The sequence below is a fragment of the Schistocerca americana genome, chromosome 11 (assembly GCF_021461395.2).
Source record: "Schistocerca americana isolate TAMUIC-IGC-003095 chromosome 11, iqSchAmer2.1, whole genome shotgun sequence".
In the NCBI taxonomy this organism is placed as follows: domain Eukaryota; kingdom Metazoa; phylum Arthropoda; class Insecta; order Orthoptera; family Acrididae; genus Schistocerca; species Schistocerca americana.
In genome coordinates, this window is record NC_060129.1 from 126,392,399 (window position 1) to 126,407,563 (window position 15,165).

General features: G+C 41.8%; 1 protein-coding gene across 2 annotated transcripts in view; it reads left to right on the forward strand.

The window, feature by feature from the left end:
• The window catches only part of LOC124553803 (transcriptional repressor NF-X1), a 285,701-nt gene that overhangs the window by 73,184 nt on the left and 197,352 nt on the right, over positions 1 to 15,165 (forward strand). For both annotated transcript variants that reach the window (XM_047127780.1, XM_047127781.1), the window contains exon 7: positions 9,483 to 9,668. In XM_047127780.1, coding sequence (XP_046983736.1) covers positions 9,483 to 9,668 — 186 coding nt within the window. The remainder of the gene's footprint in view (positions 1 to 9,482; positions 9,669 to 15,165) is intronic.

The following is a 15,165-nucleotide window of genomic DNA, read 5'->3' on the forward strand; positions in this document are numbered from 1 at the left end:
TAAGAGATTCTGACATTATGCTGCAGTGATTTGTAATGACATTAAGTTGAACCGCCAAGATGTGTACATGTCATTTTGAAATTGACAATTTATGATCCGATGGGAAAAGATCTCCGTTATAGGCTGCACCATGACTTTTCCGGCCGAAATTTAGGAACCCGCCTACACTCGCACAAATATGATAACTTGAGTATTGTTGACTCTTTTTCTACACGAGCCTGTTCCATAGAGTATATATGTCATTAAATTATATTCTCTGAATGTACCGTATTTACTCAAATCTAAGCTGCACTTTTTTTTCCGGTTTTTGTAATTAAAAAAATAATAAAACTTCTGCTGCTTAGAATCGAGTGCAAAGTAAGTGGAAGTTCTGAAAAATGTCGGTAGATGTCGCCACAACTAACTTCTGCCGTCAAATATATGACGCGCTGCACAGGCATGCTTTGCAGGCACAAAGATAAATATTGGCGCCAAAACCTTTGTGTCAGTAAATAAATTAAAAGAAAAGGTAGAAGAATGTTAACATTATGCCATGTATTCTTTCGTGTTTGCTGCTTTTTCATTTAAATCCTGTCTGCCTAATAAACTACGAAACTAGAACAGCAAACGCGGAAGAATATACATATCATGTCATGTTTATATTCGTATTATTCTTATGCTGAATAGTGATACAGTCAGAATCTAAGCACGACAACTGACTAGATTTTTAAATCTAAGATGACCCTAATTTCTGTGCAGAATGTAATGTACTGAGGAGTTGTCTGCAAAGATTTTCAAACGGAGAAAAATTTTCGCTAAACTCACGTTCAGAACACCTTCTATTGTATGCAGTCTATTATTTGGTTCTTGTTGATCATTATCAAAGAAAGCAGCAGTTTAAGTAACAACAAATAGCAGACTCTCGCCATTGTTTCGCTTATTAGACAATTCCTCTCTATTTTTCTTTTCTTTTTAATTGTAAGCCGCGGTAGCGCGCACAAAAGCAAGCCATGCCGCGAGCGGCGACAGGTCGTAAACACGCATTATCATACGATAATGCATTTTCAGCTTAGAGTGACATAAATACCTATAACAAAGAGAACGGCACTCACCAGATCAAAGCAAAATAAGCAATCGATTCAAACCAGACGAAGCACGCGAAAAAGGAAGGGTACCCGTATAAATACGGTCGGAGCGCCTGACACAATGGCTACCTGGTAAAGCTTAACTGTTAAGCTTACGACTCGAACCAAACTACTGTAGCTGTATCTTCATCCATTCGACCTCAATTGTGTTTCATGTTACAATGGACCAACTGTTTTTCGATTTGGAGGGGTGATCTAAAACTTTTCTCTCATCTTGAATTTCGAGTCTCAAATTTCAGGAGCGGCTTAGATTCGGGAAATTTTTTTTTCCTTGATTTCGAATCTCATTTTTCAGGTGCGGGTTAGATTCGAGTGCGGCTTAGATTCGAATAAATACGGTAAGGTCCATAGTTGGAGGTCTTCGGTCACGGTTCCACAGTGGCTGGCCCAAATCCAGGATATTACGATATGAGTCAGCCTGTCTGTAAATGCTACCTCAGCCCCTCACTGTCACTCTCCAACTCCCAGGGACCTTTGAAGTATCATCCAAACTAACTACCAGCAGTAGCTGTTCCAGAATAAAATCATCGTACAGATAATTACTCAAAATAACTCTGTGATAGTATCAAGCCCCACTTGATTATACCTTGCTCTGGTGTCATATGTGGTGGCATTTGCAGCATAAATTGTGTGTGCAAATACATGCCCTCACATGGTCTTACAGTAGTGTGAATGTGAGAGAGCACACGGTAGCCCAATTTACGTAGTAGCAAGGACCAGTGTTCCACAATGGTAAAGCCAACAGCATAATTCTGCCACGTCTATCTGGCTGCGTGGTGTTTCGGTTTTTGATGATAAATTTCAGCAGCGAAGATTACATCTTGGAGATATATATCACACCAGCCCTGTTCAACAAGATGCATAACTTTCATCTTCTGTGGATGCACGCAGGGCTATGTACAGAGAGTTGCTTTGTTTCCACTCAACCATTCCTTTCTTTTCCTTACATTAGCATAAAGACACCGTTCCCCATCACCAGTAATGATACCTGGATAGGAATGGTCAGTGCTGTTCACGAGCCAACTGCTGAGGAGCAAGCAGAGATGTGCATATGGCCACCTGCTGATTTTTGTGATTTTGACTTAGACCATACACCCAATCTTTATAACTTTCCCCGTTGCATGCAGTTGTCGCACAATGGTGTAATGATCACAGTTCATTACATTTGCCAGTTCTTGAGTACAAAGTGTAGTGGTTAATAAAAAAGAAAAAGTGAAGAAAAGAATAGAAAAGGTAAAAAATGTGGGAAGAAATGGTGAATAAAAAGGTGTTTTGAAATCGTAAATGACCGTGAAAAAGGGAAAGAATAAAATGCAAATCGGACTTCGTATTACAGAAAAGCTAACGGACTTCGTGATTCGGAAAAGCTATTGTTGGGGTGGTCCTTGTGGCGTTTCTGAGCAAAAGTCAAACCAATTTCCACTACAAAAAGTATTTGAAAGGAACAGAGAATAACGAAATGTAACTGACAGGGGGAAATTGTGTAGATAAGAGTTCATTCTTTACCATGTTAACATGTCTTCTTTTTTCGTGCAGCGTCCAGGTCTTCAAAAATCTCCTACTTCATTTCTGCATGAAAAGTCTGCTCTGAAATCTTGCAATAAGTTTCATTGTCCAGGAATTTCTAATGTACACAAAACCGTCTTGATATTAAATGCTTCCCTCCTCCAAATTTCATAACTTCCTCAATATGTCTACACATTAAAATCAGATCAAGACTAGCTAATAAGTTTTTTTACGTCAGCATTAAGCTTCCGCTCTTGAGAGACAAGAGAAACAGATAAGAAAAAAAAAAGTTACAATTTTAGTATTTTCTCTGCCGTCGAGCGCTCATACCGCTGCGACGGTATAATTTATGTCTGAGGGAACGAGTGTCAGCGAAATTCAAAGTCCCGTTACAAAAGACATGAATCATTGTGGATTAATGCAATTAAACGTTCATCAAACACCCGAAGTTCCTCCTGAACAGGGAGAGACAGTAATGACAAAATTATCCTCCTTAAAAAAAAAAAAAATCGTGCCATGCTCTGTCCAGTGGCATTATCCCCATACATAACACAAATGTTTCTGGCTACCTGTGCTGCTGTCACCCCCGGTTGAACTGGAACAGAAGACTGTGAAGGAAAATATTCAAATTTCTGCACTTAGTACTCCATTTTCTAGCATCCACAGCTCCACTCAGTATTCTCAAATGACAATATGTTAACTCAAATAGCAACAGTGAACTACAAATAAAACAGGACAATCGATAAATAAGCCCATAGCAACCAGAATACCTTGCAAAAGAAGAACGCTATGAACTTATTCACCAGTCTAATATTTCAGCTTATGTTAACGAATTTACGGCAGCGTATTTGACAGTTGCACCAGCGATGCTGTATGGTTACAAAGTTGCACAAGTGTGTGAAGTTAGTTGATTAATCATTTAATCTTTGCTGCTAATTTTATCTTTGACCAAGAAATGTCTGTTTAATCCTTTATTGTAATACAAGATTTCAATAAAATTTCACAGTCAAAGATAAAATTAGCAGCAAAGATTAAACGATTAATCAACTAAGTTCATAGACTACGTAAAGCAAATTTGTAATGACACAGCATCACTGTGCAACTGCCAAATATGCTCTTAGAAATTCATCAACATATAAACTCAAATACGTTGGACAGCATCTACTGATGTTGAAAAGGACCAACAAGCTGTCACAAACATACACCACTGGCCATTAAAATTGCTGCACCATGAAGATGACGTGCTACAGATGCGAAATTTAACTGAGAGGAAGAAGATTCTATGATTTGCAAATGATAAGCTTTTCAGAGCATTCACACAAGGCTGGCGCCGGTGGCGACACCTACAACGTGCTGACATGAGGAAAGTTTCCAGCCGATTTCTCACACACAAACAGCAGTTGACCGGCGTTGCCTGGTGAAATGTTGAATTGTTGTTGTGATGCCTCGTGTAAGGAGGACAAATGCGTACCATCACGTTTCCGACTTTGATACAGGTCGGATTGTAGCCTATTGCAATTGTGGTTTGTCGTATTGCGACATTGCTGCTCGCGTTGGTCGAGATCCAATAACTGTCAGCAGAATATGGAATTGGTGGGTTCAGGAGGGTAATACGGAACGCCCTGCTGGATCCCAACGGCCTCGTATCAATAGCAGTTGTTATGACAGGCATCTTATCCGCACGGCTGTAACGGATCGTGCAGCCACGTCTCGATCACTGAGTCAACAGATGGGGACGTTTGCAAGACGACAACCATCTGCACGAACAATTCGATGACGTTTGCAGCAGCACGGATTATCAGCTAGAAGACCATGGCTGTGGTTACCCTTGGCGCTGCATCACAGACAGGAGCGCCTGCGATGGTGTACTTGACGACGAACCTGGGTGCACGAATGGCAAAACGTTGTGTTTTGGGATGAATCCAGGTTCTGTTTACAGCATCATTATGGTCGCATCCGTGTTTGGCAACATCGCGGTGGACGCACATTGGAAGCGTGATTTCGTCATCGCCATACTGGTCTATCACCCAGCGTGATGTTATGGAGTGCTATCGGTTACACATCTCGGTCACCTCTTGTTCGCATTGACGGCACTTTGAACAGTGGACGTTACATTTCAGATGCGTTATGACCCGTGGCTCTACTCTTCATTCGTTTCCTGTGAAACCCTACATTTGAGCAGGATAATGCACGACCGCATGTTGCAGGTCCTGTACGGGCCTTTCTGGATACAGAAAATGTTAGACTGCTGCCCTGGCCAGCATATTCTCCACATCTCTCACCAATTGAAAACGTCTGGTCAATGGTGGCCGAGCAACTGGCTCGTCACAATACGCCAGTCAGTACTCTTGATGAACTGTGGTATCGTCTTGAAGCTACATGGGCAGTTGTACCTGTACACGCCATCCGAGCTCTGACTCGATGCCCAGGCGTATCAAGGCCGTTATTACGGCCAGAGGTGGTTGTTCTGGGTACCGATTTCTCAGGATCTATGCACCCAAATTGGGTGAAAATGTAGTCACATGTCAGTTCTAGTATAATATATTTGTCCAATGAATCCCCGTTTATCATCTGCATTTCTTCTTGGTGTAGCAATTTTAATGGCCAGTAGTGTAGATCACAAATTCATAGACAGCAATTTAACAGACAGCAGTACCTACCAAGAATAACTACACATAAGTACCAATGTATACACACACACACACACCAAATAGCCATAACATGTAACTGCTAAAAATTTTAGCAAATAATGACAAAATTCTGTGTGTTATTCACACGTAGCTTGACATTCGCAGCTGTATCCAAAATAGGCCTATTGCAGTAAAGACATATACTGATGAGCCAAAACATTATGACCACCAGCTTAATAGCTCATTTTTCTCTGTATCAAGAATCCAATAGTTTGTGGAAGTACGAGGGCAGTTCAATAAGTAATGCAACACATTTTTTTTTTTTCTCGGCCAATTTTGGTTGAAAAAACCGGAAATTTCTTGTGGAATATATTCAAACATTCCCGCTTCGTCTCGTATAGTTTCATTGACTTCCGACAGGTGGCAGCGCTGTACGGAGCTGTTAAAATGGCGTCTGTAACGGATGTGCGTTGCAAACAACGGGCAGTGATCGAGTTTCTTTTGGCGGAAAACCAGGGCATCTCAGATATTCATAGGCGCTTGCAGAATGTCTACGGTGATCTGGCAGTGGACAAAAGCACGGTGAGTCGTTGGGCAAAGCGTGTGTCATCATCGCCGCAAGGTCAAGCAAGACTGTCTGATCTCCCGCGTGCGGGCCGGCCGTGCACAGCTGTGACTCCTGCAATGGCGGAGCGTGCGAACACACTCGTTCGAGATGATCGACGGATCACCATCAAACAACTCAGTGCTCAACTTGACATCTCTGTTGGTAGTGCTGTCACAATTGTTCACCAGTTGGGATATTCAAAGGTTTGTTCCCGCTGGGTTCCTTGTTGTGTAACCGAAGACCATAAAGAGCAAAGGAGAACCATCTGTGCGGAATTGCTTGCTCGTCATGTGGCTGAGGGTGACAATTTCTTGTCAAAGATTGTTACAGGCGATGAAACATGGGTTCATCACTTCGAATCTGAAGCAAAACGGCAATCAATGGAGTGGCGCCACACCCACTCCCCTACCAATAAAAAGTTTAAAGCCATACCCTCAGCCGGTAAAGTCATGGTTACAGTCTTCTGGGACGCTGAAGGGGTTATTCTGTTCGATGTCCTTCCCCGTGGTCAAACGATCAACTCTGAAGTGTATTGTGCTACTCTTCAGAAATTGAAGAAACGACTTCAGCGTGTTGGTAGGCACAAAAATCTGAACGAACTTCTCCTTCTTCATGACAATGCAAGACCTCACACAAGTCTTCGCACCCGAGAGGAGCTCACAAAACTTCAGTGGACTGTTCTTGCTCACGCACCCTACAGCCCCGATCTCGCACCGTCGGATTTCCATATGTTTGGCCCAATGAAGGACGCAATCCGTGGGAGGCACTACGCAGATGATGAAGAAGTTATTGATGCAGTACGACGTTGGCTCCGACATTGACCAGTGGAATGGTACCGTGCAGGCATACAGGCCCTCATTTCAAGGTGGCGTAAGGCCGTAGCATTGAATGGAGATTACGTTGAAAAATAGTGTTGTGTAGCTAAAAGATTGGGGAATAACCTGGTGTACTTCAATGCTGAATAAAACAACCCCTGTTTCAGAAAAAAAATGTGTTGCATTACTTATTGAACTGCCCTCGTATGTGACATTGGATGTCTATGCACAGGTCATGTAATTCACATAAATAACAGGCTGCTGATCTGCATACGTGATGGTGGCAACCTATATGGGCTCTGTAGAATTTACGTCAGGTGAATTTATTCACTGAGACATCAACATGAGTTCACTATAATTCTCCTCAGAACACTGTAGGATGCCAAATGTTGAAAATACTGCTACGGTTGTTAGGTTCATCTTCAGGTGTTGTACTGAAAATAGCAATCTGTTTTCAGTACGACACCTAAAGATGGTCATATAAGGGCCTGAAATTGGTCGTGTTCCAAATAAGAGAACCTTACACTGTTGTGATATTTTCGACCTCTGGTATAGTGCTTAGTTGCGGATATTCCTACAACAGGATTCACAGCTGTCTGCTTGTCATCGATTACTACCACAGGTCTCATGCAAGTGCAGGAGAATAGCATTTAATACTGTTCCCACCGGCCTGTATCCGTGGCACGCTGCATGTTTCAGGCCACTGTTCACTTCGATGACAGCATTTGTGGAGACAACCATCGACCTTGTGTAGCAAAAATATGATTCATCCGAAGAGTAGACATGTTTCCGTTGATTGGTGGTCAAATCCAGACATTTGCACGATCACTGTAATCGTAACTGACAATGTCGTTGGATCGACCTGTGAACACTTAGGGGTAGTCCACCGCAGAGCTCCGTGTTCAGCAATGTACGATGAACGGAGTGCCCCGAAATGCTTCTGTGTGCACCAACATTGTGCTCTTTCGGCAGAGATGTCACAGGTCACCATCTGTTCCACTTTACATAACAGACAAGCCTCTGAACCCCACGTTCTATGAAGAGTCGTGGACATCTAACCATTTAGCACGTACTGGTAGTTTCACTGTCCTCCTTACATACTTTTGTCACCGCGTCACCTGCCCACAGTGCCACCAGGTGGCATCCAGTGTCTCAGTGGGCAGTGATCATAAAGTTTTCAGTTGAAGCGTCGGACTTCGATTTATATCAAATGTCAAAAGTTTGAGACTGATAGATTTTCTTTTTAAAATCGAAAAAAAAAAAAATTAAAATCTTTGAATTTTTAGTTTTCAAATAAATCACAATATTCAACAATGGCTTAATATATGAGGGTAAGTCAATTATTATCCGCAATTTAGGTATATTTTTGCTTATTTTAGTAGTACTGTTGTTTTATGGTGATGATACATGCTTTGTTTATTTGTTGTTATATCTTCACAATTTTGAAGCTACTAGGTTAGTTTAGTTATCGCTGCCATGCTGTTAATCATGGCTGTCTATTTGCACCAAAGAAGAGCAACGTTCAGTGGTCCGTTTTTTTGTATTCGGAAGGTGTATTGGGCCAAAATTCATTGAAAACTTTGGGTACAGTACAGGAACAGTGTTTTGCCTCAACGTAGTGTCTACGAATGGATTGAAAAATTTCTGAATGGTCGCACAAGTGTTACGCACGACGAAGGAGCAGGACGACCGTTTACCACCACAGATGAAGAAACCATTGAGCATTCATGTGAAATGATCCTCTTAGACAGATGATTAACTATTGACAAAGTGGCACGTGGTCATGGTTCTGCCTACAAATTCATGCACCACAGAATTGGGATTCATAAAGTTTGTGCAAGATCGGTCCCAAAACAACTCACGCAGTTGCATAAACAAACGCACTTGGACATCTGCAAAAAACATTTGGATCACTATGGTAACAAAGGGGACAACTTCTTAGACAGGATCATTACTGGTGACGAAACATGGATCCATCATTACGAGCCGGAGAGTGAAAGCCACAGTACGGAATGGAAACCTCCAAATTTGCCGTGCGAGAAAAAGTTCAAGAACCAACCGTCCGCAGGAAAACTGATGCTTACGGTTTTTTGGGATGCACAAGGTCCAGTACTGGAACATTATGGGGAAAGAGGCACAACAATAAACAGTGTACGTTGCAATGAAATGCTTACTGCCAGAATAGAGCTGCAATTCGAAGCAGTCGCCAAGGATTGTTGTCAGAATGTGTTGTGTTTATTGAATGACAATGCCCGTCCGTATACTGCTGCCCACACTGCCATAATGCTCCAGAAACTCTCAAATTTGAAGTACTGGATCATCATCCGTATAGTCCCGATCTTGTCCCTTCTGACTATCGCCCGTTTGGTCCACTCAAACAGGCATTAAGGGGCCATCGATTTGTCTCGGTCGAAGCAGTAAGAGAAGCGGTGCATTCCTGGCTCGTAGCTCAACCGAGAACCTCCTTTTATAAGGGCATCGGGAAGCTTGTAAAACATGGACCAAGTGCGTTGAAACGCAAGGAGACTATGTCGAAAAATGATGTTCCTGTAAGTTTCCTATTTGCTTACAATAAAATTTTATAACTGCATAGCGGATAATAATTGACTTACCCTTGTATGTCAGAATAAAGTGGTATTCTCATCATAAGCAGATGTAGAACTCCCTGTCCACCTCCCAGACAGATGTCCTGCAGAACACCAAGGGAAATGATGTTCTCATCTAGGTGCTAAGTAAATATCCTTCACTCGTAGTATTACACTCGTACCGAGGTGAGCGTCGGTTTCGCTGATGTCTGCAGGTGAGGATGGGGCCTCGGACTCGGGGCACCGCGAGCGGCTCTCGGTCCAGCTGATGCGCAGCACGCTGGAGTGCCTGGTGTGCTGCGAGCGACTGCGGCCGCGGGACCCCGTCTGGAGCTGCGCAGCCTGCCACCACGTGCTGCACCTGGGCTGCACGCGCCGCTGGGCCCGCTCCGGCCGCACCGGTCAGTGTCTTACATACTGTGGCTGTTCAAAAAGTGTCTGACTTTTATTTATAAAATTGATCTTTATTTAGATAAAGTTGTAGTCTGATCCGCAAAGAGCGCCGGTTCGCGCAAGTTTAGGCACGGACGGAGGTCAAATTGTTGACTCTTCAGAGTGACAGTAGCAGTATGGGAGTTCACGAGCTCTGCACTTGGAAAAAGTGTGGCTCCTGCAAACCGTGTCTCTCAGCTGCCTGTGTAGATTTCTTCACTTAGCACCACTCTCAGCTATGACACTCGTAACAGATGAAATAAAAATTTACGAAGTAACTCGCTACGATCGCGTGTAATACTCGTAATGGTTACAACATTTACAGCAGTGCACTCAGAATACTATTGATTACCCATCGGTTGTCAGAAAATGCGTGTCACAGGTGTTCAGAATGAGCCTAAATTGGACTAGAGTCATTTGTGACTCCATCTGATCACCTTCAAAGTATGAAACTTCCTGGCAGTTTGTGCCAGACCGAGACTCGAACTCGGGACCTTTGCCTTTCGCGGGCAAGTGCTCTACCATCTGAGCTACCCAAGAATGACTCCCGCCCTGCCCTCACAGCTTTACTTCGGCCAGTACCTCGTCTCCTACCTTCCAAACTTCACAGAAGCTCTCCAGCCAGAAAGGTTTGTATAAGCATACATTCCGCTGCAGAGTGAAAATCTCATTCTGGGAACATCCCCCTGGCTGTGGCTCAGTCATGTCTCCACAAAATACTTTCTTCCAGTAGTGCTAGGTTTGCAGGAGAGCTTCTTTGAAATTTGAAACATAGGAGACAAAGTACTGGCGGGAGTAAAGCTGTGAGGACGGGGCGTGAATCGTGCTTGGATAGCGTAGATAGTAGAGTACTTGCCCGTGAAAGGCAAAGGTCCAGAGTTCGAGTCTCAGTCCGGCACACAGTTTTAATCTGCCAGGAAGTTTCATATCAGCACACACTCTGCTGCAGGGTGAAAATCTCATTCTGGGAACCTTCAGAGTAGTCCCGAACAGTCTCTGCACTCCCTCTCAACGCTGTTGCTTCTGCTGGAAGCATAACAGAAAAGCCTGTTTTGGTACGATGTTAGTTCTCACAACTGTCGTTGTAAACCATAGTGTCACTTTACTGACCTGTTACTGGGTCTCATAGGACTTGTGAATGTCCATTTCCCCAGTCTTCTTTCTCTAAGTAATAGGATCTTTCAAAGTAAATAACAACATAATTTCACCACACACAGAGCTTGCTTGTTTCATTCATTGCCTTTATTGCTTTAAACTTAAAGTGAGCAGCTTGTATTTAGTAATTTGAACTGTTAATTAAGAGGGTTTGCCTTTCCTTAATTTATTTTCTAAGATAAGTCGTAGCGTCAGTATTGCCTCACGTGTTCCAACATTCCTACGGAATCCAAACTGATCTTCCCCAAGGTTGGCTTCTACCAGTTTTTCCATTTGTCTGTAAAGAATTTGTGTTAGTATTTTGCAGCTGTGGCTTATTAAACTGATAGTTCGGTAATTTTCACATCGGTCAACACTTGCTTTCTTTGAGATTGGGATTATTATATTCTTCTTGAACTCTGAGGGTATTCCACGTGTATCATACATCTTGCTCACCAGATGGTAAAGTTTTGTCAGGACTGGCTCCCCCAAGGCTGTCAGTAGTTCTGATGGAATGTTGTCTACTCCCGGGGCCTTGTTTCGACTTCGGTCTTTCCGTGCTCTGTCAAACTCTTCACGCGGTATCATATCTCCTATTTCATCTTCATCTACATTCTCTTCCATTTCTATAATATTGTCCTCAAGAACATCGCTCTTGTATAGACCTTCTATGTACTCATTTCCCTAGATTTGTAGATTTAGAGAAAGCTTTAGACAATGTTAACTGGAATATTCTCTTTCAAATTGTAAAGGTGGCAGGGGTAAAGTACAGGGAGGGAAAGGCTATTTACAATTTGTACAGAAACCAGATGGCAGTTACAAGAGTCAAGGGGCATGAAAGGGAAACAGTGGTTGGGAAGGGAGTGAGACAGGGTTGTATCCTCTCCCCAATGTTATTCAATCTGTATATTGAGCAAGCACTAAAGGAAACAAAAGAAAAATTTGGAATAGGAATTAAAACCCACAGAGAAGAAATAAAAACTTTGAGGTTCGCCAGTGACGACGTAATTCTGTCAGAGATAGCGAAGGACTTGGAAGAGCAGCTGAACGGAATGGACCGTGTCTTGAAAGGACAATATAAGATGAACATCAACAAAAGCAAAATGAGGATAATGGAATCTAGTCGAACTAAATCGGGTTATGCTGCGGGAATTAGCTTAGGAAATGACACACTGTAGTAGAAAACGAGTTTTGCTATTTGGGGAGCAAAATAACTGATGATGGTCGAAGTAGAGAGGATATAAAATGTAGACTGGCAATGGCAAGGAGAGCGTTTCTGAAGAAGAGAAATTTCTTAACATCGCGTATAGATTTAAGTGTCAGGAAGTGGTTTCTGAAAGTATTTGTATGGACTGTACCCATGTGAGGAAGTGAAACATGGACAATAAATAGTTTAGACAAGAAGAGAATAGAAGCTTTCGAAATGTGGTTGTACAGAAGAATGCTGAAGTTAGATGGGTAGATGACATAACTAATGAGGAAGTATTGAATAGGATTGGGGAGAAGAGGAGTTTGTGGCACAACTTGACTCGAAGAAGGGATCGGTTGGTAGGGCATATTCTGAGGCATCAAGGGATCACCAATTTAGTATTGGAGGGCAGTGTGGAGGGTAAAAATCATAGGGGGAGACCAAGAGATGAATACACTAAGCAGATTCAGAAGGGTGTAGGTTGCAGTAGTTACTGGGAGGTGAAGAAGCTTGCACAGAATAGAGTAGCATGGAGAGCTGCAGCAAACCAGTCTCGGGACTGAAGACCACAACAACAATAATTAAGAGGGTAGGGTGGAAAGTTACACATACGTGCTTGTAGAATGCAGCGTAAATGACATCGAGAAATGTGATGGGTGCTCTGCAGTTTGAATGTGTTGTGTTCATCCGGTGTGCTTTGAGTGACGGATATATGAAAATGTGTTCTAGCACTATGTCAGTGTGAGTTAAACAGTATGCTATTATCGAATTTTTAACTGCTGAAAAAGTGACTCGTAGTAAGATTCATTGTCATTTGAAGGCTGTTTGTGGTGATGATCCTGTTGGTAGGTCTACTGTAAATTGATGGGTGACAAAATTTTGTGATTGCAAGCCAGGAAAAGTCATAATTATCTATGAAACGTGCAGCATACATCCGATCACTGCCACAGGTGATAAAAATCGCTAACTTGTCGACAAATCGATTTAAAATCACTGGCGAATCGCCCATAAGTTTATTGCGAACCGTATTGTAGTATCCGAGGAATGTGTCAGTTTCATTATTGAACAGTTAGGGTACTGTATATTCTGGGTACAATGTAGTCCCAAGGACAGTGACAAACAGTGTCCATTGGAATGCTTCAAGCAACTTTCTCAGCGCTACTGCAACAAAGGAGGCAACTTCCTTTTGAATATTGTAACAGGGTACAAGTCGTGGGTCCACCAGTGTGAGACAAAAGAAAAAAAAGAGAGCACTGTATATTGACATCCATCTTCTCTTCAGGTGAAAAAATGCAAAACACAATCATCTGCAAAAAAATCCTTTCGACCGTGTTTCGGGAAGGTCATCTAATTTATGAGACTGATTAAATGGCATGAGGTGCAATGGTAAACTATTCTCAGTACATCATCTACAACATAAAGTTTGTCATGTTAGAGGCAATCTGGTGCCAATCATCTAGCAACATAACAATGCTCGCCCACCACCTTACGCGCAACTCGAGAGACTCTGTAAAACGTGAAGTTAGAGCTGATCCCACACCCCTCTTATTCCTCCAATCTTGCGCCTTACTATATTTTTCCCTCTACTCAGTAGAGACTGCAAGTATTATAATTACGCCTCAGACGATGAGATGAAGGCAGCTGTGAAGTCTTGGATTTGAGAAAAGTCAGATAAATTTTTCAGTGACGGAATGGAAAAACTTGTTACACATTGGGAGAAACATCTTACTCTTGATGGTGACTGTATTGGAAAATAAATGTGATGTCATAGCTTAATAATTGTGCTTTACTTTCTGCCTGATCGTCCTAATTGTTTTTGTTCATGTTCTACAAGCATGTGTGCATTAGTTTGCAGTCTATGCTTGTATATCACAAGTTGACGTGTCACGTAATCTACAAGTGTTTTAACAGAGTTTCTTAAGTGGTAACACAAATAAATGAATGTACTAACTTCCCAGATTATTTTCCGTACTCTAATGACATAATGTCGCGTAAATATTGGCCCTCTGACTACATACTTGTGAAGTGGACAGACAAAAAAATAAATATACAATTTAACTCGATATCGAGTATGTCATATTTTACATAATGAATGCTAGGATCTGATGGGCTCAGGCTTTGTGCACAGCTCTTCATAGAAAATTACAGTTTGGTAAAATACTAAGCTGTTTCATTTCGGATGTTAATAGAACAAGCAGGAAAATTAAAAGGTATCAGTAGTTGCTGAAGTAAGTTTTTTAATTAAAAGCTGTATAATTAGAAAATGGTAAAATTATTAGCCCTACTTTATGGTAGAGCGGTTTAATGTGCATGAAGATACTCAAAGATCACAAAGAAGTTTCCAGCTGAAATTTGAATAATTAATGATCTAACAGGTTATTTTAATGACTGTATGCATTTTTTGAAACAAAAATAATAAACTAAGACACTGAATTTTTGTAAAAGTGTCTTTTGATACAAATATTCTGGAACACGAAAATTTTGATTATGGATAAGTTGTGAAATATAATGTTCTCGGAAAAAATAAAATGTTTGTTGAAAAGTGAAGAATGAAGGCTTTTAAATGGGCTAGATCAGTCTTCAGATATCTTTTTTTAGCTACATTGTATTCTGAAGTGCACACACATCAATATTTCTTTAAAAGGCCCACCCATATTGGGGCAAGTGCAGGTTGTGTAAGATACTAGTAGAGGTCAGGACTGCATTGCTTTGTTTATGACACTCCCAATGTTAGCAAAGCATTACCAAATGCATTGGGTATTTTTCTGTGCTTTGCTTTACATCGTTTTTTGCATTGTCTGATGCTAATTATTTTGGAAAGTGCGAAGATGCTATCTGAAGACCATCACACGGTTCAAGAACAACTCCCATCACACTGAGAAGAATCGGCAGTTGCTGTCACAGTGTCAGCTTTTATTTGTCATTAGCCTTGCGAGAGGGAGGCAGGGCTACTGTGCCTCTGCTTTTCCTGTGGCGGTCCAAGTCTGCGTCCATTTTACATTCACAATAGACTGCCACGTTAATGTGTCGGCATCTTATTTTGAAATACAGGAAGTCCATAAATTATCTTTATAATTTTATACTTTAATAACGTAAAACTATTTACTTGTTTTTTGTTGATCAGCCAGTTTAACCTTTCCAAG